The 25,205-nt window shown below is 40.0% G+C and overlaps 1 protein-coding gene and 1 long non-coding RNA gene across 3 annotated transcripts in view; one reads left to right on the top strand and one right to left on the bottom strand.

Moving 5' to 3' along the window:
• LOC125500396 overlaps positions 1-6,860 on the top strand; it is a 41,878-nt gene extending 35,018 nt beyond the window's left edge. For both annotated transcript variants that reach the window (XR_007277770.1, XR_007277769.1), the window contains exons 2-3: positions 2,102-2,322; positions 5,628-6,860. This is a non-coding gene — a long non-coding RNA (uncharacterized LOC125500396). The remainder of the gene's footprint in view (positions 1-2,101; positions 2,323-5,627) is intronic.
• Positions 1-22,068, bottom strand: part of LOC105691801 (matrix metalloproteinase-2-like) — a 124,586-nt gene extending 102,518 nt beyond the window's left edge. The window contains exons 1-2 of the mRNA XM_048653305.1: positions 20,434-22,068; positions 16,783-17,421 (exon numbers count right to left, since the gene is read on the bottom strand). Coding sequence (XP_048509262.1) covers positions 16,783-16,887 — 105 coding nt within the window. The 5' untranslated portion in view covers positions 16,888-17,421; positions 20,434-22,068. The remainder of the gene's footprint in view (positions 1-16,782; positions 17,422-20,433) is intronic.
• Positions 22,069-25,205: the final 3,137 nt, after the last annotated feature.

Genomic DNA, 25,205 nt, shown 5'->3' with positions numbered 1-25,205 from the left:
TGAAAAAGGGTGCCTTGAGATGAGGGAAAATTCCGCATCGCTCAATTAGTGGATTGAAAAATGCCGAGAGAAATGCCTCGAATATTAAACATAAAAAAAAAAGAAATTAAAACTTCATTTAAAATTTATAATATCTTCGATATGGATTAAAGGGGAGGGAAAAAAGCTGCAGGAAAAATGGTCTGAATTGTCAAAATCCGTTTACATCCAGCTGGAACTTTCGCGCTTCTTTTATTTTCCAATCAACCCCGTCGATTGTAGGCGAGGGACTTGAAATCTGTATGAGAAATTACGGATCGCCAAACGTTCGGAACGTTGAATGGAAAATAAAAAATCAATAAAAAAATAAAAAAACTCATTGTGCATATCGAACAATCGGATGAATCACGAGAATACGTTATAAGGTGCAGATATTGTATTATGAATCCACATCCGATACCCAAAAGTAATATCGTAATATTCGAACCGTTGCAATCAACTACGTCGAATGAAAATGGCTGCTGCACTTCCGGTTGACCCGCATGGCACTGACACATGACGCGCGTAACTATAATATGGCGTTTATACTTCACGGCACGTTTGAACTCGGCGATGTTGTATTAATAGAACTTCGATACCTCTACACACACGTTCGAAATTTTCAAGTACATTACGGGTACCCACGTACGCGCCACACGTATTTCTAATTTATTAAACGGTTATCATTACCTTATGAACATAGCCCTAATTGTACGTACGTCGAGGGCCAATAGAGCGTAACTTACACTTTCTTTTATCTTTCGGTGGGCTATGCGACGCGAGTTACGGGGCGTATCCCACAAAAATAAAGAAGAAAAAGGGAAAAAGGCGAAGTGAGGAAACGACGAGTCGATCGAGATCCGGTTGTCAAACTGAATTATTACCTAATTCTATGGAATGATTTTCGCGAGAAGACCGCGGCGGACGTATCGAGTATACCTCGGCCCTTAAATTTGTCAATTAGCTAATAGGTGGGTATGGACTCTGAGGTTCCGGTTATTCGTGATTTCGTACAATAGAACGGCAATGAGACACGCGACGAAAAGAATTCAGGATTAATTCACGCCCACTCGGTAAAATCGAGAACTCCGCGGCGGGAGGTTCTCCTCTATATTTTTCTCTCGCGGCTACACCTACGTTATCAGCAGCCTGTTTTATTTACTTCCTGTTATATATAGATAATGTAGAGGTGCCGTACTACTCTGCGGCGTTCGAACATTTGTTCTTCCACGACTATAGATCTGGGAGCGGCGGCACGATCGAGTCATATTAAAGAAGATGAACAGCTGAAGAGGTGGGAGAAATGGGTGGAAAAGGTCGTCGCGAGCTACTCGAATCCTTATAACACCATAACCCACTGCAGGTTGATTGATGCGCGTACACCCGAAAACTCGATGGCGTTCGCCGCCGATCGAACACTCTCCGATTGGATTTTACGGGAACCGCGGCGCGAATACCCCAAACAGAAAAAAGGAGCAGTAAAAAGACCAACCCGATCGATCCCCGGCCCTGCTTGTAATCTGATTATTATTGTGTGCCGTAGTATAGGAAAACGGAAACTAAAAAACAAGACCCTTCTTCTCTCGCTCTCCCTCTCTTTTTCTCTTATAAGTACGAAACTTTGGCAATTTGAATAATTTTTTTTTCACACCAAAACCCTAAATTACATGGAAAGTAATTTCAGCGAAAGAGATAAAAGTAAAAAAAAAAAAGATAAAATTATTGAATTACGCCGAAAGTTTGACACTCTCTCGGTTAGTTTCGAGATATGAACTGGGTGAAGGGAGAAAGAACAAATCGAGGAAATATTCGAAAAATGAAATAACAATAATAATAACGATATCATCCGCTGAGCGAGTGTTAAAAGTGCGGCGATTCGACCGCAGCGCAACAGATTGCAGTGAAATCTAAAAGTTGCATATCGATGCTTCGAATTGTGAACGGAAAACGTACGACAGGAAACGGATAACAAAGTACACATACATACGTATATATACACCTATTTACCACACCAATTATCACGGGGTACACGATATGTAATTAATTAAATGCACCTATAATGTCAATGATATTGTTTCAATAGGTACACATGTGTGGCACTCATTTGACGATTTGGAATAAAATTACGATGAACTTTGACTCGGTCGTTGGCAGAACGAACGCGATCCCCGAGGGCGACGGACGACCAGACTTTGTGGACTCCGTCGTTTCTACCTCGTCAACAAAGCCGTCCAATTATATTCATCATCACCAGTGGATTTAGCCGACGACGAGCCGTGCTCTAAGGAGGCTCTTATTATGTCTGTATGTATCTATGCATGTGTGAAATGTATACATATACACAGGTATGTATAACAGTTGTATTTCCATACACCACGTGTAAGTGTACGTTACGAACACACATGTGCATCAGCTGCGGCAGAATGCTGGAGTTTGTATTAATTTCACCTACGTTACTGAAATATACCCACAAGTACGGCGGTCCATTTTAATCTTTTCTACGTATAATATACTATAAATAATATCGTATGCAGAAAGTATATGAGAGAAGCTTGAATCGCATTAAATGACTCGAGAAGATGAATTATAAGGAGCTGTATGCATACTGTACCTACAGACGAGACGAGAGAAAAAAAACAAAAAAAAGAAACGAAGAAGAACAAAAATTTGATGACCGTTACGTGTACGAGGATATATGTATATGGGGCATTCGACGACAAACGGGCCACTTTTTTCAGAATATTTTTCCCAAAATCCACAAGTTTTTTGATAGAGTTTTCTACGGTATTCAAGTGTATTTTGATCTCAGGAATCCGAATCTGGAAGTCAATTCGATCTGTATAGAAAATTGACCAAGTTATCGCTAATTTTTTTACTTTTCGGACCGGAAAATTTGAGATATCTCGACGGGATTGATTCGTAGCCCAATTTAGTTGACGGATTCGTGTGCCTCGCGCAACACGCGGAAGAAGAATTAATAATTGAAAAAACTGAATTTCAAAAATTTCAATATAAGGCCGGGCGAAAAACCTCTCAACGATGCTGATTTTCCGCTTTTACATTCAATAATTTTCGCCGCGATGACGCTGGCATTATATACCGTAGGGTCGGTGCGAGTACGTATAGTATACGTGTATATTACATACGCACGTCGGATCTTCTATTCATTTATATTATTTTATTCATTCTATTTATTTCAATTAATTTTCTCCCCTCGCGCTGAAAGTTGAGTCGGGCGCCGACTGCTGCAGACTGTCATTTACACACATGAACATGTACTACATATGTATATACCGTAGTATACACACACATACGTAGGTATGTACATATATATCTTCTTCTTCACTCGGTTATTACAACTCGCTTTTGCATTACGAGCTTTGTAATCCCATGCTATGTACATATGTAGTAAATACACATACGTGCGTCCCATAGGGGAAACCGGGGCAAGTTGGAGGCTGGGGCAAGATGACGAATTGATTGTTTTTAGAATATTTTGACAGATAGCGCCGGGTAAGTTATCAAAAAGTGTTAAACACTCTTCTACGCAATAATATTTGCGATATAGCTAGCGTGGCAAGGTCATCCGGCTTTTTTACGGAGGCATTGTGGTTTCAGACGTGTGCGAAGTAATATCTGGAGCTCAAGAAAATAGTTGTACGCAACTACAGATAAGCAAGATCGGACTTGTGAATTAATACTTTATTTCTATACGCATATAGATCCTAGAGATCATAGAATCTCCGAATTTTCACCAATGTACTTTTTGTGGGGTTCTTTTTTTGCAAATAGTGGCAAATGGGGCAAGATGGTGGGGGCAAGTTGACGGATCGTCCTTATCGAGATCTTTGCATGTTGTTTAGTTAATCGATATTTAGGCTACATACGATTGTGCAGCTCGTTGAATAATTCGATAAATAAATAAATGAATAAATTTATTCACCATTCAATGTTGGCATGTTCTAATGTCGAAGGAGCAGCTCAGTTCGTTTGCGACCAGTGTTAATTATCAGTATATGTATATCTAAGCTAAACTACATAAACTATGCGTATTTGTATTTTCATATCTTCTATGGATTTGAATAAACTGAAGTATATTTTGACGAAAAAAGTATTTTTTTAGGCCCATTAAACCAAAATCTAATATTCGTCAATTTGCCCCGATAGGTTCGCCATCTTGCCCCGTGGTCGGGGCAAGTTGACGAATTTGCAGAATTTCGGAAAAATGGAAATTACGTAGTTTGTGAATGACCGAATTCAATGTCAATTTTTTTTTTAATAGCTAACATCTCATACTTTTGAAAAATACCAACAGATTTTGAAATTCGCTTACAATCGATTGAAAAACCGCACTTGAAGCTTAACGTCTCCAACTTGCCCCGGTCTCCCCTACGTATGTGACACACACAACGTTTGTTTGTTAAATAATTAACATCATGCGCGCAACGTAATCTGAATTAACGCGCGTTCATATAATAAATACAATATATTTTTATGTACGCGATACATATTACGTAACGCACATACTATACATACATATAGGTACGATACACACGTATATCATCATCCTATGTACGTACAACAATTCAATCGGCGAAAATCTGTCGGTTGATATCGACGTAGTAGGTACATGGAAAAAAAAATCACTCGTCACTCGACATGACATGTGATTTTGATAATAAAGCGATTTTTTTTCTATCTTATCGACTTAATCGGGAAAGGACGAGGTTATGCGGTTTGGAATTTTTCAAATGTGTATTTTCCTTTTCTTCCAAAGTGGGGATAATTACGCCCTATTTTTGTTTCCAACTCACGTTTCATTATAAAGGTGCACATTTTTCTGCCTATGTGCGAAAAAAGGGAAAAGGTAGGTGACAAAAAAAAAAAGAAGCGGAAAAGAATTCTTTACGTGTGCTCATGCAGCATTATACGTCGCTGAATTGAGAGTAAAAGAGTGACAAGATTTTTCACTTCTGTATTCCATTTTGTACGTAGTTCTCCTTTTTTTCTTCTTCCCTCCCCCGTTATTGTATGACACGGCCTACATTTTTCTGATGTTAACGCGATAAACGAAAACTCTTGCAACGGAAAAACACCGTGTGATATAGGTAGGAGAGAGGAGGAATGTTAGCTCGGACCGGGACTCCCGCAACGTCGCCGTCGTAGTAGACTTGTAGATATATTTGTGCGACGAATCGCCTGTTTTCTGTCCCGAACTACAATTATATCTGTATTTGTAATCAATTAAGTGTACCGTAGTTCGTGAACTCACAAATTCAATCATCATTAATCGGCGATTGTCTAGAATTTGATTAACGGATGTTCAAATTTTTTGACTGACTTTGACCGATTTTTTACTAGTTTCGAAAAGGTCTGAAACATAGTCTAGAAAAATGTCCATTCAACAGAATTTGGGTATATATAAGTTTGAAGAAACTTGCACACCACAAAGCTGAATAATTCTTAATTCTTTCATTTTTTTTTTTTTTTATCTTTCCAGTTATTAGTAATAATTTCAATTCTAAAATTTAGTGTGACTCGAGTATTTCTACGAAAATCGTTTAGCGACCGCGACGCGGTTAATTATTTTTTCCTCTTTTTCATTTCAGTATGACTGTTCCGCGGCGGTTCGTCGTCATTCGACACCGTTAGGGGTTCCCTGCGTTAAAAAGAAAAAGAAAAAAAAAAAAAACAATATATGAGATCCTTTCGCCACGAAAATTGCATTTTTGGCGGCTTGGTAGACTTCACGCCGACATGGTGTAACGGCGATGTAAGTTGGTGGTATTCAAAAAAGAACACGTACATTCACAACCGCTTGTATAACGGATGCTTTTGTGCCGCGGAAAGTAATTTTTATTCGCTTTTCTAAAAATATATCACGTTTGCCGCTCGCACGTGTATAAAGAAGACCTTTGTGCGAGTAGCTCTCGACTTCTTCCTGCAACACTTCTATTTTTCCTTTTTCTCTTTTTTTTTTTTTCAGTCTTTCCTCTTTTTTTGGATTTGCCACTCTCGATTACTCTCTCTCTCTCTTCTCTTTCCACTATTTTATTCCTAATGTTCGTACCTAGGTAGGCGAACATCGCGTCTTTTGTACGTCTCATATCCGAAAAATGAACAATGGACAAACACGCGAGAGACGGTTAGAAAATTAAAGTCCGAACGTCGACGCGTACTACGCCGCATAGAATCACTGCAAATAAATATATGATTCATTAATTTGACGATTGCAAAAATCCATCGAATTTAAACGAGGAAAAAAGAAATAATGAAGATACAAATTGAGCCGCGGTCGGAGCGCAATGACACAGTCATCGTTTAAACGGTGCGAAACGAAAAAAAAAAAAAAAAAAAAAAAAAAACTTGACTCTTTGGCATCGGAAATGTACGTAATTGCGATGATCAGGTTCCGCGATATTTTTATGATATATCTTCAGTTTGTGTAGCGCGCGTGAATCACCGCGCGCGATCCATACCCACCGCTGAATCGTACGTATAAGAGGCGCCGATTTATTTAGAGAAAAATTAATCACTCGCTGATTCGAATCGGACAATAACGGAGATCTGCTGCAATCGCACGTACGTCGACGCTGTGCGGATACGTGGAAAGAAAGAGGGGAGGAAAAAAAAAAGTCTGACGATGACAGAAAGACAGAATGAAATGAAGAAATTTTTCAAACCGTACAGAGAAAATTCGCCGTGCACCTATACGTTGTAAATATGTAATTGCATCGTCGACTTGCGCAAGCTGGAGTTTCGCAATAATTACCGTACGCCGCGGTCCTCGAGGTACATTATTGCATGCACATATATAGGTACGTACGTACGTAGCAGATAGGGACATCGCAGCAGCATTGTAGTACAAGAAGAGAAAAAAAAAAAGAAAAAACCGACTCGCAATTTACCGTGATATAATTCCATAGATAATCGCAAATATCATACATGTGTTTTCTCCAGGGTATCATGTGTTCGTTCGGGTGAATATTCGACCATGGTGTGATCCCCACGGATATAACGAACAAACTTATACCGTAAATTGAGTGAATTTATTTTTGCTGCTATGCAGATGCGATAAAAAAACGCGTTCGTTAAGTGTTGAGTCGAGCGTAAGGATGAGAGAGGGTTGACCGAATTTTAGTTGGCACGCTCCTTAGATGCGACGATCTTATTGTTAGTAACGTCTATCCTCTAAGAATCCCGAGTATCTCGAGGACGCGAGATCGTTATCCAAAGTGCTTCTTTAATCATTTTTCGAAAAATGTAATACATGTTTAAAACTAGTTGACAACGATAGATGCGGAGCTAACGTAAAACTAACGAATTATCAATCCTCAGTTCTGTATCTTATTTGTTCAATAGTTATCGCATAAAGCTGTATCAAGTTCTCTGCATAATTCCGAGAGCAAATCGGAAGCAAAAAAACATCGAAGATTAGTAGAGAAAATCAGCCAAAAATACACCAAACCAAAAAAAGAATAGGTAGATAAGTAGGATCAGCGAAAGAGAAATGGGTAGAAAATGAAAGAAGATAAAAAAGCTCAATCGAGTTCTCGCCCGAGCTATCGTACCTTCGAAATATCTTGTTTAGCGTAGAATATCCTGTACCGCAGGAACGTCGAGAGAATGAGGTTAAATACAGAGCAAAAAAAGGTAAAAATAAAATTGCTCCTCTTACACTCAAAAAAGAAAAAGAGAAAAGAAAAAGGATCCCTCGGTTAACGTCAACCCTTAACTTTAATTCGAGGTAAATTAGGTTACGCGACGTAAAACGGGAGGCGAGTTTAGTTCTGTGGGGAATTTTCTTTCTCCAAACCACCCCGACCCCCCTCTACCCTTACTCTGCTGCGAACAACCGCGTCGATATAAACTTGTACCCCGCGAGTCGTAAACAATTTTTAAACCAAAAAAAAACAACCCGGAGATGACGAAAGATTTTATGTAACTCGAGTCTCACCCGAGCCATAATAATGTATAAGCTGCACCTTCGAAACCCCCACAATTTATTCTTTTTTTTTGTTTTTTGTTTTGTTTTTTTAACACGGAACCGTGTTGAGATTACAACGTCGGTTGTAACCCAAAATCATACGCATGTGTAAAGATGGAGAATTGAGTTGGGAATAAATCCCATCGAGATATTCTTAATTTTTCACTTTTTGGATAAAAGTAATCGCGATAACTCGATTAATTATTTTGGCTTTCACATTCGGATTTCTGATACCAAAATACGTAAGAATGACCATAGAAAACTGGTCTGATCGTGAGCATGGTGGTTTCTGAAACCCCTCGAGACGTCGGAAAAATTCCATCAAGTTCGAAATATGTTTTGGAAAGAGTGAACCTCTACCTGTACAAATGTCATTCGTATGGGAGCGCATAAACCGCGTCGGCGGCATGTAACTTCATCAGCAGAACCCGTAGAACTGAGTCAAGTATGCGATGCGGCGGTGAAATAAGGTGAAAGGGGCAAAAGTGGTGATAAACTGTCTACGACAGAGTTTTCCTGACGTACGTATGTCATAACTGTACCCACCGTGAAACCAACCCCGGCGTAGATACGGAGCAATTTGAATTATAGCGTATATTTTCTACATTCGTTTTTTCGCCTTCTTCCTATTATTTTCAGAATCGGAAAATCAAGAAACATAAATCAGATGGAAAATACAATATTTAACCGCAGCGCTCGGTCATTTGTAGATCAATTGGCACTCGCTTGAATCTCACGAATTTCATGCGGACTTCTGCAGTTTGAAATTATCGTAACGTCGGTATACCACCAAGTGCAACGGCAACCGCGGTGCGGAGTGTGCAGAGTAAACGTCAAGTTGAAGTGCACACGTTGTGGAAAGGACAAAAGTAGGTGAAAAAAGTAAAAAGTAAGGAAAACGAAATGACAAGACCGCGGATTCGGGCGAAAGTGAAAATTCAAGAGTGAGGTATACGCCGGAGTTATGAGAAAACCATAATTCTTGTTTTACACTCGATGTGAAACGAAGAACCGTATTCGGAAGGTAACGCAGTCAGAGGAAAACCGCAGAGCTTGTAATCATGTAGATCACGCAAGATCAGCTGTCTCGCGAGGTGATTTTCTCGGATCCTCTCAGGACCCTGCAGAGAAAGGCAATAACTCAAACGTTCCTCGTTCCCAAAAGAGGGATGTGAAGTTTTATATTAAACGAATTTCAGTCCGGAAAATTCACCGAGATCAACTCTCGCGCTTTTTCATATCATATAGTGAAATTCAAAAGGCGTAGTAAAAAATAATACAACAATAATCTACGTTATTTTTAATAATGGGAGGAAAAATACATATATCTTCCACGTGATGATATTATACTTTTTTTTTTTTTTTGAACTTTGTGAAATATATTACAATATTTAAAGCAATTCGGATGCGGATTTTTTTTTTTTTTTGGCTTGTCTGTTGTATACCCTGATCTGAATAATGATACATGAGAAGAAAAGAAAATCAAATTTCCCTTTGAAAAAGAAAATTTTGAGAAAACGACAAAAAAAAAAGAAGGAAGAGAAGACATAGGTACAGGATCTGCTGAAGGCTCGATTTTCCATTTGGGTTATTAGGGACGAAACGCATAGCGAAGCTCCTCTGCGCCCCTATGACGAAAATAGGAGAATAAAACGAAGGATTTGGAAATCCGCGAAACTTTTTACTAACAATAAGAAAAAGACCGTAGGTAGGGTATGTTATACCTTACATGGGTGATATAATGGGATAATAAACGTGACATTTGAAACTTCGAAACCGTCGCCTTTGAATAGATATATTACACATATATTAGGCGTATATTATACAGATATCCGACTCAAAACATGATCATCCAGAAAGTTTTTTTGGAGGAAAACAGAATTAAATTCCATCAGCTTTTCCAGGGTTATTTCCAAAGTTATTTCACGGAACTTTACGCAATCGTCAAAGAAAAAAAAAAAACAAGAGAGAGAAAAAGAGGAAAGGAAGTCAAAAGAAAACGAACACCCGTTAGCTCGACGCGTGCGGTAAATGTCGACGACGTTTCACGATTGAGTGGTTTGCGCATTGCTAGACGTTAAGCAATCGCTGTGAATTAGGTGCAGTGTACCACCTGACGGTAGCTTTCTCCGTAAGTAGTCGACCTTTGAGAAGGGCATCGATCGACCTTGAGAACCGACTGTGCCGGGAGGACTTCTTTCCTCGATCGTAGCATCGAGAGCAGTCGTCAAAAATTGCCACGAGACGAGAAGCGAAAAGAGAAACAATCACTTACTACGTGACGCACACGATGTGATGGGGTGGAAATTCGAACGAAATCCATTTATGAATTGATCTCATTGGCGGATCCGATATGCGAGTCAATCGACGCGAAAGGGTGAAAGGTCGATAGCGATGTTCAAAGGTTTGTATAATAAAAAAAGGTTCTCGCGGGTGAGCGAGCCGAGCGTTCCAGGTAAGGTCTGGGGTTCCCGAAAGGTGCGTACAATGCGACCCTGTTCGTATTTTTTTCGCTTTATTCAATTCTTTTATTGTTCAATTTAAATTTTTTTACATACATATACGAATTTTATCTGCGGACGGCCGTGGTTTATTTACCGCGAAATGGCAACGGTTGCGAACTTAAACTGAAATACTGCGGAAACTGAAAACTATATTATACATCAGGGGAACAGAAAACTGCGAACGGTGAATAGAAATGGAAATTGGAATTGAAATGGAAATGGAAATGGGGAAAAAGGTCGTATGGATACATACGTCATATGGGACAGTACGCATACATACTGATCAAAGGTTCGTTGATGGTGGTGAAAAAAGAGGTCGGTGGACACGAAATTCGAAAAATAAATGCACGAATGTATTTCGTCTACGATGACGCGAGGCGACCTGCCCGCAGGTGACGGGAGGTGGGCCGTGTAATATCGGCGTTAAAAATACCTGTATCCGGAAATCTGTGAACCTGAACAAGTGAAAATTTTATTTATCGTATTTTATGCTTTTCGTGCACGAAAATGGCCGGCGATGACGTAATCTTTCGGTCGCCCACCCATAGGCGCCACGCATCACGCACGAAACGCATATGTATACATATCGAGCCTCGTCACGCGCCACACGCGGGGCTACAAGACCGAAAAAATATGCTCCATACACACACCGCACTCAAAACTTATGAATTATGAATGTAGTTTGTTTCAGAAGCGATTCCTTTTTCTGCAGCGCGGTTCACGGAAGAGATAAAAGAAAAAGAAGCGCTTCTTCTTCCTTTTGTTTTTTCCATGGTTCGATATCAGTTTGACCACGCTTTTGAAGCTTTCGTACAACATACACAACGCCTGGCATTAAAAATTAGTTTGTTTTTTTTTTCCTCCTTTTTCTTCTCTTCAACGTTATACACGTATAACTTTCATAAAAATGCAAATCGAGTGCACCAAACTTTTTAGAAAAGTTTTCATGCATAAGTCAGCATTTGTTCTTTCTTTACCGTATCTTAATTTTATACAGCACATGCTGTAGGTGAGCCGAGATCGAGAGATCATATCTATCTAGTCGAATAAAAACGCAAAACTATGCCGCAGATGAGGAATTAAAGTGTATGTAAAATTTGTAAGCTTTGTATCGAAGTGTTACGAAGTAGGAAGTTCAAAAAGTGAAGGAGATAATGACGTACATCTTGCGAATCCTTTCGCAGGTCCAACCCATTAACCGCAAACGCTTATACATATCGAGAAGGTAGATCAATAACGTATACGTACGTGTACGATATTCCATCACATACATATATATCACACGGTTGTATAGGTAGGTGCAGAAGGTCTGCCCGAAGCCATTTTACCCGTGGGGAAAGGCCAGCAGATATTTCAAACCCTTTGGCCCACTGCAGGGTATAAACCCACTTCCGGGTTGCCTTCGAGGGATATATACATAAATATGTATCGTACGTGACTATATCTGCGCCTTAATAGTCCCGCCGAAATACACGTAGCTGTGCATATACCTGACCTATGAACGTATATTTTCAAAAGAGTTCCTATGTACCAGAAAGTCGAATGAGGCCTCAGGCTATTTGACAAATGCTAAATTGCGTATAAAAGATAAATAAATCAAAAAAAAACTAAGGGATTTGTACGGACACGGGAATAAGTAATACAATACTTGAGAAAATATACTTCCTGAAAGATAAGAAAACAAATTTTTCATATCCTGTAAACGCGACAAACTTCGGGACGCGTTTCCTGCAACAAGAGGGAAAAATTCCGACGTATGTAATGTGTATCAGGATGCGCCAAAAAACAGAAATTTCCTATCAACTCGAAAGTTTCTAGTGAATATAAAAAAAAAATCCTCCCACAAGTTCAGCTCTATATTTGAATTTTACATGACGTTCAACAGTTTTCCGTTTTCCCATCTAAATAACACATAAATTTTTGTTTTTTTTTTATTCATCAAATGAGACTTGAAAAAAAAAATTCTCATACTATTTTGATCGACATGATCTTGTAGAAAATTGAATTCTCTATAAAAAAGCTCTGATCTGATTTTCCCGTAAATCCACCAGGTAAAAAGTTATCAGACTTTATATCGTGAGCATATGTTGAAAATGGTTGCGATCCACGCATGCGTTGAAATATTCACAGTCCTCGGTTGCCGAGCGAGCCCGAGCTTCGCTGGCGTCAGCGTAGCCACAGGCGTAAGCGTCTTGTTGTGATCTACAGCCCTCAAGGTGACACCTCACAATAAAGCGCCTACGCTGCTGGCTACGCCGACGCCAGCGAAGCTCGGGCTCGCTCGGAGATCGAAAACTGTGAATGTATTATATGTATATGCTCACGATATAAAGTCTGATAACTTTTTACCCGTTAGGTTTACGGGAAAATCAGATCAGAGCTTTTTTGTAGAGAATTGAATTTTCTACAGGATTATGTCCATAAAAATTGTAAAAGAATTTTTTTTTTTCGAGTTTTATTTGATGAATAAAAAAATTGATTCTGGTGTTATTTATATGGGAGAACGAAAAATCCTTGAGCCTTATGTAAAATCAAAATACGGGGCTGGGTTTGTGTGAGGATTTTTTTACATTCACTAGAAACTTTTGAGACGATAAGACTTAAAAGACAAAAAGAAATGTTTTTTTTTTTTGGAGTACCCCAATGTATGTGTGCACACATATATCTGAGGTACATATGTACAATGTGTATATATGCGTTACATAAACAGTAGGGGAAGTTGCGTTCCTTATCATGTTTTGTTAGGGTAGGTACGACGTGGATACAGACCGCGATTTCGTACCATCTTTTATGTTACAAAAAAAAACAAGATGTGTATCAGACTATGTAAAAAGCAGACAGCAAAAACGAAGAAAATAAAAGTTGATCGGCATTTTGTCTCCCCCACTCTTCAATTTCGCGTTAAAATTCTCCCCTTCTAGTCAAAAGTTGGTCGAACGTTTCTTCCCATGAAAACGTCAGAATCTCATCAGGGTGTATGTGCGTATATTTATTTTCCTTTCCTTTTCAACATGTTATACGTAAAAGCAGCAGAAGTAAAAGACGACACCATTAGACACGTGGTGCTGTTGCGAGCGTGCACGTAGATAGGTATAAAGCACATATAAAGACGGCTAACGAGCCGTGAAAGAGCGCAAATTACCCTCTGTGTGTACCACGTGAATCTCCGCTGTATATTTTACCTGTGGTACAAAAACGACCATCTCTACCCTTCGCCGGAGAATATCCGAGAACTGAAAATGGGCGTACACCAGAAACTCGAAATTCCATTTCGTAGAAAATTAAGTCCGGCAATAATCGAAGAACCGCGATTATTCTTCGAGTGTTCGATCAACCTTTCGGAATTTCATCTGCGTTACGATTCGCCCATTCTCTTCTCACGATCGATCACACCCGAAATAACGAGTTTAATAAAATCGTCGGCTATCCGATCGCCGGCTGAATCGCTCCAAAAAAAAAAGAAAAGAAAAAAATACATCGAGCAGCTCGGTGGTGTTGGAGGCTTATAGAGAAATATCGTAGGTAAGAGAAGGAGAACGAACAGTAGCCGGATGATGCGGAGGAGTCCGCGCGATGACTCAACCAAGTGTCTGGTCGCGAGGCGCCGGGTGTCGCGTCGCGTATAGGTTGCGTGCCAGCCCATGTCCCTCGCACGAACTATATAAAAATACTGCACCCTCTCTATTCGACCACGAACTCCACATGGCACCCGTGCTATCCACCGGCTTCGCTCTTCCATCACCACCGCATCGACCGAGATCCTGATTAACGAAATTATCGAATCGCTTGTAAATAAATTACGAAAATAAACGAGAAAACGCACGTTTGCCCAAACGGGTGCCGATGTCGGCCGAAATATCAACGAGGAGGGTAAGAGGGGAAAATTTTTATTCGGGACCCCGAAAGAGCCTCGAGGAAGGCCGACCGGAGCCCACGCGCGAGACGCACATTGCGCCTCCCCCGGGTCGACCGACGTTGCTGCACCATTTGCTTCGCATGTGTGCGAAGCATGTATACAACGCATAGTTCGGTTGGTACGTATGTATAGACACCACATGTGTGTACAGCGAACCACATAGTACATAGAGACATCGGCGTGTGGATCCTCGTTCCATTCGTTACGGGATCGACCCACACGTACGACGTTAGTGTACCAAGTGATTCACGATCCGTGACGTATTAACGTTCCGTGCACAGCATATCTATATGCATAAGTAGGTGTATATGATTGTTTTTTTTTTTTTTTTTTTTTTTTTTTTTAACCACGCGTAAGGGGTGGTCGTGGAAAATTTCAACTATTTCCGAATACGCGCGCTTCACTTCCGGCGATTCGCGACACACGCCGTATTCGCACTGCGTATGAGAGCCGATCGTGCCACGGGCCCCGAAATTAAGGAGCGATAAACTCACGCCGAACGTTCGTAGCGAGGATACCACGTAAGCGCGATAATATTTTCCGGTATAGGTAGGAGGGTGGGTATGAAAGTTGTTTTTCTTTATCCCTTTTATTCGATGGATGGACGAAGGGGGAAAAATAGACGAACGAATGGAAAATAGTCGACGAAAAAGATTAAATAAGAAAAAGTAAGGTGAATAAAATTCTGCAAACTGGTTGGTTGGTTCGTTCTTGCGAAACGAAATTTGCCAGAGGCGGAAATACGATCTTGGCTACAGCCTGAAGCAATTATCTCATCCTGCAGCGGCATTGCCAACTAAACCAGAACCACCACTAATACCGCAACCAACCACTACAACCACACCAGCAGAGGCAGCGGCTCGCTCATGTATTAAACAGCCGCAAAACTTAGGAGATATATTCTCAATGAAACTTGTTTAAAAAGTTCGCAGGTACGCAGACCGACTTACTCTTTGGAGTAGCTGGCTGCTCCATCGCCGGCTCCTATATACCGGTCAAATAAAGAATATCCGACTAACTAGGTACGTGAAAAATAACTGTGAATACAAACGGATACACCTATCTTAGACGTTACATTTATCATCGTTATATCTATTCGCGGAATATTATGAACGCGTAAAATTACCGCGCGGTTATTCATCGGGAAATATAATAAGTGGCTACCGGCTGATGCATCCTCTCTATTTTCCGTGTCCCGGTCGAATGATGGAATTCTTTTTTCGCAAGTCACTCGAAATCAAGCCGAAGTTGAAGCGGATTGAAAAGCACTTTTCTCATCGGCGGAATAGTCGATTCGACGCGATAACGTATGCTGCATTTCGAGTACACGCGAATTTCGAGATGTATATATTCGTGTAAAAGTTGGCGCCGGAGTACAAATATATTTTTTCGCCAGTCATCGGAAGATTTTTCGATCTTCGGTGATGACGCGAGGTATGGGGTATGGGGTATACGAACGAGACGGAGTATAGGTATAGCGAAGGAGCAAAGAAAGAAAATCGCTGTCTAGCGGGTTCATCCGCAACATGGGGTATAATAATTCGTTTTTCTTATCTCAATAAAAGCGTTGCTTCTGCAGCAGGATCGTATCAAAACGGACGTCTGGCGATTGCCACTTATTGAATTTAGCGTTCTTCGAACCACCCGGAGGTCAAACGCCGTTCGGGACTCGGCTAGCTTATTAATCTAGATTAATTGCATCGCAGTCGTTTCACTTATTTATTTTTCATTTTTTTTTTCTTCCTCTTTCTTCTTGGCTCCTCGAAAATGTCTACTTTTTTGCCAAGTACATTCTACTCATTTTCGTTATCCTATATGTATACGCAATTTATCGGCAGAAAGGAGTTACGAAATTTCGAGAATCCTTTCCCTCATGATTTATAACAACATCTGATGAGGAATGGTAAAACAAATCGACAAAAGGAAAAGTAGATAGCATTGACAGGAAATTAGGATAAGAGTAATAAAAAAAAAAGTGGGTTTATAAGGAAACGGATGAGTCAAATTTTTGCCGCAAAAAATATCTAAATTTACACGTATAAATCTGCAGTGGACTGCAGCTGACCGGAGATACGTAAAAAACAAAGTACAAACTACATCAGGCGATATGTGATAACATGTAGGCATAAAAAAAAAAAGAAGATTTACATTCCTCGTCAGTACGGATAAAAATGAGGAAAAACTTGGGATCGTATCGAATAAGATAAATTCGTTATCGCGTGGATATTCGGATGACCATGGACGTGACACAAAGCATAAATAAAATCGCACACGACCGAATACACGAAGAGAGAATGTAAATTTCTTTTTCAGTTTTTTTTTTTTTTTAATTTTGATATAATTGTTCAAAAACTTACCACATTTTCATCGGCGTAAAGTGGTACATGGCTGGAATGTTTAGGGGCTCCAGTAACGAGGAACGTCGCTTGTAACGCGATCACGATTTTAGCGTAAAAGTACATTTTCGATGACTTTTTTTTTTTTTTTTTTTTAATATACAATTGAACAAAAAAGAAATAAAATAAAATTATAGAACCACCAACCGGTTCGTACCGATAACGAACGTCAAACGAAACGCGCGAAAACTGTTGCGATAATCGATTCACTTTTCACTCGATGCACAGCGAAGGAAGAACAAAAAACCAAAAAACCACACAGAGAAAAAAAAAAAATGGAAGAAAACTTCGAAACAAAAAATTTCAAGGAACTTCAACTACCTATTACAGTCATCGTTTGAATGCCGTGAGTGTAACCAACACTCTACGAAAATGAGAGAAGAAAAAACAAACTTTCAACGATGTACTAATAATATAATCACCGCACAGTATACAATTATACAATATCGTATACTTTTTTCTTTTAATTCTCTTCTCATTTATTATTATATTTATATTACGAGTAGCGTTATTTCGCTGTCACCTCGACGACTTCGCGGTTATCGAAGACACTGACCAACGTTCACAATTCAACCAGTCGTTGTGGCGCCTTTTTTCCCACTGAAACAGAACATCATACTCAGTTTACTCGAATCCTCTCATCATACTGTACAGTTGGCGGAAATCTTTGTTTATAGTGTCATTAACTCCCCCCCCCCTCCCCTACCCCCTCCATCCCTATCCGGCAATCACCTCCGACTTCATCCCAACCTAATTTTCGATCTTACCTTTTGTCATATGTATGCGTGAGCACGTTCTTCTGATTACACTTTCGTGATATCTGATCATTTTTCTTGATTTTTTTCTTTCGTTTTCGAATTTATGCAACGAATAATTGTTTCGATGATGCTGTCGTATCGAGGATGATATCGGTTTCGGGCGATTTTTTGGGAGAATTCTTTCGGTTAATAAAAATCTATTTTTCTTTTCTTCGTACGAGCGAAAAAGAAGGTTACGAGTTCCTTCAAATCGGAAAAAGATGTGTCAGTATTTCTACGTGATTTCCGACTTTTTTTTCTCTTCTTCTATTTTCTTCGCGGTCGCGAGAGGACTATAACTGTATATAGTATAATATAAGGCATTGATCAGGAACCGTCAGGAAAAAAACACACAACGGTCATCACCGTCTTCTCAAATGATAGTGCAATATCGAACGAAAGGAACATATAATGTGAGCCGCGCGGGAAAACCGGAGCGATGAATCCGCTACGTAGGATGATCGTTGTGGAACTAAGCCAAATTCCGCGAATCTTGACCAACTTTTGTTCCCGATACGAAATCGAAACTAACGATATTTTCGTCGATTCCATTCAATAAATCTGACCGGAAGTCGGAGCATCGAGTTTACGATTCGATCAACCTTTTTTCCAATTCTCTCGTTCGTTAAATCGAGTTTGTTTTTGAATTTATTATCGTTCAAATTTATTTAATTCGGTTTTTCTTGCTTATCGAGCTGCAGCGCGACAGAGCGCGTGGCAACCAGATTCAATATGGGTATAATTTATTCATTGGGCTCGTCTCCTGTACATACACACGAAGTATGTACGAAGTGAAGTGGGGCGCGCGATATCCAGGTGAATCATTACATGGCACGTATAAGCTGATAACAAACGACCCCGTTCATCAGGACGGGTAATAATTAGCGATTCTATCGTAATTATTCAACGCGAGAAGAATTATCGTTGCAAAATTTCCCACGAAGAAATCTTCCGGACTATATATACAGCCGCGGGTACAAGCTCTACGGTGCATGCGTTCGTATAACTTTATGAATAGCGGAAAATACAAGGCTTGAAAATGCTCGAAACGTTATCTATTCTGTACCGTACTCGTATACGCGAGGCGAGGAACAAAAAATATTCGTACGTATGAGAGGAAGAAAGAAACAACGAGAAGAAAGAGAAAAAAAAAAATGAGCTACGTACGCGAACATATCCGCGAGATCGACTTTACGTATACATGCGCTATCGCGTACCGACATATTCGCCACACAGTCGTCCGTTACGAGTTCATCAATTTCTTCGGATATAAAAACTTTCTGTTTTTCTTCCTGGAAATTACCGTTTCGATTAAGGCGAGTGCTTTCGGAAGTAATAAGATACCGATACACGAGAGACCAGTTGAACGGGAAAAAAAAATATAATGAATAATAATAATAATAAAGATGATAAAAATAATAAAGAAAGGGATAGACGCGGGGGCTCGATGCACGTTTTCACATCAATTGAAAAATGGAAAAAAAAATGAAAAAAAATCCCCACGTACGCGCAGGCTGCTCATTTCCGATCGCATGCATGACAATCGAAATTCTATACGTTGCCGTGTTCGAATAGAACAAAAAAAAAAAAAAATGCAAGTTTTGTGTGTCTGTACAAAAAATATCTTCCACGCGAGGGTGGAGAGAAAGAAAAAAACAGAAACTCGTGAGCCCCCATGTCGGCCATAAGTCTAATGAGAAGTTGGAAAATGTACCGGAAGATTACGATGACGTTTCTGTTTTTTTTTTTTTTAATAAAGACGCCGCCCCCGTGCACCGCAGACTTTACTGTTTATCTACCATATACACTTTGTGTGAGTTACAGATTAGTGAAACCCAAGACGGCCGAGATTAGGGAAGTTCTAGTTTATGTCTACTTGAAATTATGATCGTTGGGCACACGTTTGGGTGTTATCAAGATCGCTAACCGGCACGTGTTATTCTTATACTTCTTCTCCAAACTTCGAGCGGATTCCCTGCGTGAAAATTAATTGAATCAATATATTTTTTCAGGACAGGGTGAAACTAATCATGGCGGGGCAAGCGAAAATGTCGCCGTGTCGGGTCGCCGTGTCGGGTCGCTTCGAATTTCCACAACGTTTTCCCGAAACGAGTTATGTAACTCCACGCCCACACTTGGAGTTGATAATCCGTCTAATTAAATAGGGAGGGTTGCGAAGAGTGCAAATTTCTCTCCCCGTGTGACCCGAAAGACCAAAGGAATGTTCAATCAGCGAGGTCGTAAATGGTCAGGTGGACGTTTGTAATTCGTAGAATTTTCACACCTCTTTTTTCCTTCCATTCATTTTCCTATTTTCCAATTAGCGTCGCTCCCGCAAAGACTGCGGCCATTTGTAATTTAGAAAAGAAAACCAAAAGAAGAACAGCACAGAGCAGATTCGCCGCAATTTATTCAAATGTACCGATTCGGTGTAAGATGTCGTTGCGGTTTCTGTGCGGAAAACGCAGAACGCGATTGCAGAAAAAAGTATTTGCGATAAACGGATCGGTTATCGAATAGTATGGATGGAGATGCGATACTTGAATTTGAATCAGAGCGGACAGTAATACATTATCGAGTAAATATTGGCGGAGATCGTGGTTCCTGGATGCAGCGAAAGTGATGGAAATATAAAATTGAAATTCAAGCCTTTTTCCGAGCTCCGCAGTTCGGCCAACGTTGTGAAATGTTACTGTACGTGTAGCACCGTCAACGCCCGATCAAAGAATAAATCGTTGAATGAAATTGAAATTGTCGGATTATGAGTAAAGATAATAGTTAGTGCGTTAGTCACGCGTACGTGGTTGTTACGTACCTGCAGCATACCGTTGTTCTGTTATACTCGTCTGAAAACCATTGGGAGATTGATAAAGCGATGATGATTTGCAGTATTCACCGTTTTCATTTTCTTCTCTTTCATAGGCCGACGAACTCTGCAACCGAGATTCATAAAACCCAACGCGAAGAGGAGCTAGCGCAGTTGCATCGGGTTTATATATTGCAACAGACGAGTTTTTCTCTTTGTTTTGCTCTTTTACTTTTCTTTCTTTTTTTTTTTCGTTCCACCAGCAGAGAACGGATGGATCGAAGAGTCCTCTGTTTTTATGATTTATACTCGTATATCATATTATCTCTACTCTTCAAATCACGCTACATTTTTCGCCACGTTATTAATAATTATTACCGTTACCGTACCGATTTTTCGATCGCCAAACAACTTCGTATAAATTCATCACATCGGTGCTCCAATTCGTTGGGTCGATCCTTCTTTATTTTGTTTTTCACTGTTTTCCCCCGTAACTTCTTTCAATTTAGTTAGCCTAAATTCGACCGATCGAACGACTCGTTTGGTCGACAATGGGAAGATGCATTTTATACGAACTGTGGAAGATCGAACGGCCGAAATGCAGCGGGCGACGTGTTTTGTTTTTAGCTTCTCGGTTTGAACGCCGCGCTATTTTAACTCCTTGTTCTCGTTCTTCTTCTTTTTCTTATTCTTCACGCGCACACGTGAGTATTGCTACGCGCATACTATATTGTAGTTTAAAATATGAAGTCGAGTGCGTTTCGAACTGTGGCAGAGACATAAAGGAGGAAGCACCGGCGGCAGTTTATGTTTGTCTCTTCGATATTCGGACGTAGGCGAGTGTAAAATAATGAAAATTACACAATTTTATTGTACATATGTATGAGCCCGGTAGTTGAACTAGTTCTGTGAAATTGAACCTAACGAAACGGTTACGCGCGGTTACGGAGGGCGAGGAAAATAGGCCGATATCAAACGTTCGCAAAAGGCTAATCGTTCGGACTTTGGCGATCACAGTATCCTGGGAATCGCCGTTTATCGTACCAGTTCAAATGAAAAGTCATTCGATTCGTACAACGGTTCTCTTCTTCCTCCCTGCAGGATCGAAAAAAAAACCTTCCAACGACCGGAGGCTCACCAAACTGTCAAAAACAACACAGCTGTCATCGATTCGAGCGACCGCGTGGTCGACGACGCCCACTTGTATTTTTCAAAGGAATTATTTTCTTAATCCCTTTCAAGTCGAACGTCCACAACCCACGTAATCGTACAACGTCACCTCGTACGGATCAATGGTTGTTAATTGTTGTTACCGTCCCACGTCGCCCGATGCGTTTTTTACCATCAGTTTTAAAAATGGTCACCGAATTTCAAGGCGCACTTCCGAGTCCGGATGGTGTTTTGTTATCGAAGAGTAGTAAGTAATTCACTTGGCGCTGTTTATTTCGAGTGATATTCGTTTGCCTCGGTGAACCGTGAATCACAAAAGCGGAAGATTTACAAAATTTCAAGTCTCCTCGTTCGCCTGGCTAGCTCGTCGGAGCAGACGAGGGAGAGAACGTATCTTGTCAAAGGGAGGAAGCAAAGAAGCGTGTTCGGAAGCCCCGTGCGTTCGGAACACCGCGTGCCGAGCGACTGTCGTTTCTGTATTCCCTTTCTCTGAAGGCTCCACCAACGACGCCGTTAAACTTCGACTCACACTCTCTGCATTCGTCTCTCGCCTATATTTACTCTTGATCGAGGTACTCGTAACACTTGTACGCACCGTATTACGATCCATTCTTCGACCACCTCCCCGACGGATAATACCTGAAATTTAATCAATCCCATCCACTTTTCAAACGCCGCGGTTGAACTGCCGTGCGGAAAATATCTCGAGAGGCTTTTCGAATGGCTAATAAACCGGAAGGAGGACGGAACTGACGATGAGAATTTTTGATGATCCGTCCCGTAATCCGAGTGGCTGCACTTTGGAAGACGATTAAAGAAAAAAAAAAGTAGAGAATGGCGTACACGTATGGCAGACGAAAAACTTCTTCGGAAAATGATACGTTATTTTTTATCGAGGTAAAAAACTTCGAGACAAGAGCGGGAATGGATTGAATGTTTTTTTTTTTTTTTCGAATATCGCACTCGTTAAATTTACCGTTTTATTGAATCTAGGAATTTTTTTTTTCTATTCAGGAGAGACGCGTAGAAGATGTATATTTATAACCGTAAAAATTATTTCAGGCATAAATTTAAGTTTCGAGAACTACGGAGCTCGCCCTTTGATCCCCAGCTGTCTTTCACCTACAACATAAACACCGCATGTATCGGTTAAAAGATTAACCGATGTGACCCCGTGCACTTGCAGATAAACCCCTGCATTATACAATACAGATGTATGATGTGTATCGTTGGACAATCTGAGGAATAGATTGGAATATTTACCGATATCCCTTTAGCTTCGCGTCACTTTTTTTACTGATATTTTTACATTCGACCTTTTTTCATTTTTGCTTCTACAAAACTCTGACATAATTATACAAGGTTTAATCAAGATTTTAATTAAAATCTTTTCTTTAATATATTTATTTTTCATTTATTATATAACCGAGCACAGATCGCTTAACTTTTTGCCGTCGATTTCATTTTAATAAAATTTTGCAGAAAAGCCAGAGTACATAATTCTCTCTGTCTCGATATCAAAATTATTGTTATCGTTACTCTTATCATTATCACCCTTATTATTATTATTCTCTTCGTGATTACTCATCTTTTTTTTCAGGTATGAGAGGTAGTAATTCGAGACTTTATTTTAATAAACGTATCCGACCTCCAATTAATGCCGAAGGGGGATATTGAGATTATACTGAGAAGTATCGTTTTCAAACTTTCATATACTTTTCTTTTTGATCGCCCGATATTATCAAAACTGCTGTATGGGGAGTAGAATTTTTTTAATTTATTTCTCTTCGTTCACGGTATTCACGGAGATCTTTCGACGTGTGGGGGATCTCCTTTCTTTCGCTGCGTGAAATATCTTGTTGATACAAAGGAATATCGTGGTCCCAACAAAACGCGATCGTTTTCACAGGTGAGCAGCGTGAATATATACCGTTTATTTAATGAGAGACGATATCGTGCGACGTTAAATTCGTATCCAACGAATATTCGCAGGACGAAATATTACATCGACGATTCGATGGACCGCCGCAATTCTATACCCCTCGTTTTTAATCAATCTACAATATACGGATGATTGACCGAACGAGAGGCTTTATCCTTGATAAACTATGTGTGTGCATTATATTTTTTCTCCGGGTCATCTTTTATCCGACCCGCGTATTGCGGTGGTATAGATATCGTTATTCTTGAAAATTCTTCTCTCCGGAATCTAAGTTGCATTATTTTTTTTGTTCCTCTAGAATCGTAAGACAACGCATAAGGGGGGAAATGATTATCCCCATTTCTGCACTGAGGCTGAATCATTTTTCATAATTTCAACGATTCAGTCGCCGATTATTAAAAATTCACACAGCGTACACAATTTTGTTCTACTATTATGTTACATGGGAATATGTAATGTGTATACATATGGTAAATAGAAAATGAACAAAAAAATAGGAAAAGAAGATAGAAACTTCTAAAAGATAATGGGGTATATACGCGCGTACGTATCATACCCATGCAACACTACATAATTTACATACCGACACAAACTAGTGTAGGATGTGTAGGGTGGCGATGATAATGCTATGGGCTGTTCTATACACGCGTCGATTCATGTCCTACTTACGCAACTATTATAGCCCATACAATAAGCATATAAAAGCGAGATATGCACTACGAGGAACATATATACCGACAGGGTCTGTTTGTCCATGCAATAAACACTGCGTCGATGTCTAATGGGAAAAAAAGTTTGTACCTGCATCAAACGCGTTACATCTGTAAAATAATTCTAAAAAAATTATTTACAAAAGAATTATTCGAGCGTGATCGGAATAACCTCTGCCGTTGTCGTAAGGGTGCATTAAAACCCCGTGGCGTATACCGCGACACGTATTCGTAGTTTTCAAAGGATTTCCGAATTATTTTTTAAAAAATGATAAAAGTATTTCCGAAACGAATCCCATCGCAAATACCGAGGAACCAAAAACAAATTTACGGTTTGTAATTGACGAATACTACATGAATTCCACATATCTGATGTTCTGCTCTGTGGGATCACCATTTTTCACACGTACATATCTCTATTTTACAAAAGTATATACAGGGCGTACCTGCATGACCGTTGGTTTAGTTTGTTCGCGCGGGGTCATGATCTGTGGTGCGAAAGGATCAGGGATTGGGATTCGCGGATAGTGGGTTGTTTCGGTGTAAATCAATCCCGATGAAAGAAACTGCGAGTTCGACTGCGCCCTGCACGATCTCCGTGTCTATATGGACGCCCGAGTTTCCGTTTGAAAGGGCAATCAGCCATCGTTTAGTTCGAAATTGATCCTCCGCAGTTCCCAATTTCAATAGCTCCGTATCAATTTACCAAACTGTTCGGAGAAACAAGACAAACAGAACTTCCAGAACTGTATACGCGACGCCTATTACAGAAGGGGCCCTAGATACATACCAAGCTGCCTTGACACCTGAATTGAACTTTAACCCAATCGACGAACTCTTCCGGATTCTTCGGTTATCGAAAAACAGTGAATTTTCCCTATCGTTTTTTCAAAATATACGCGGTAGGGACATTAAATTTTTCACAGTCTCCTGCACAGTTCCAAATATTTGTGCGACGG

Source organism: Athalia rosae, chromosome 3 (genome assembly GCF_917208135.1).
Source record: "Athalia rosae chromosome 3, iyAthRosa1.1, whole genome shotgun sequence".
Taxonomy (NCBI): domain Eukaryota; kingdom Metazoa; phylum Arthropoda; class Insecta; order Hymenoptera; family Athaliidae; genus Athalia; species Athalia rosae.
The sequence above is the reverse complement of the archived record's forward strand: the minus strand, read 5'-3'. Positions and strand labels throughout refer to the sequence as shown.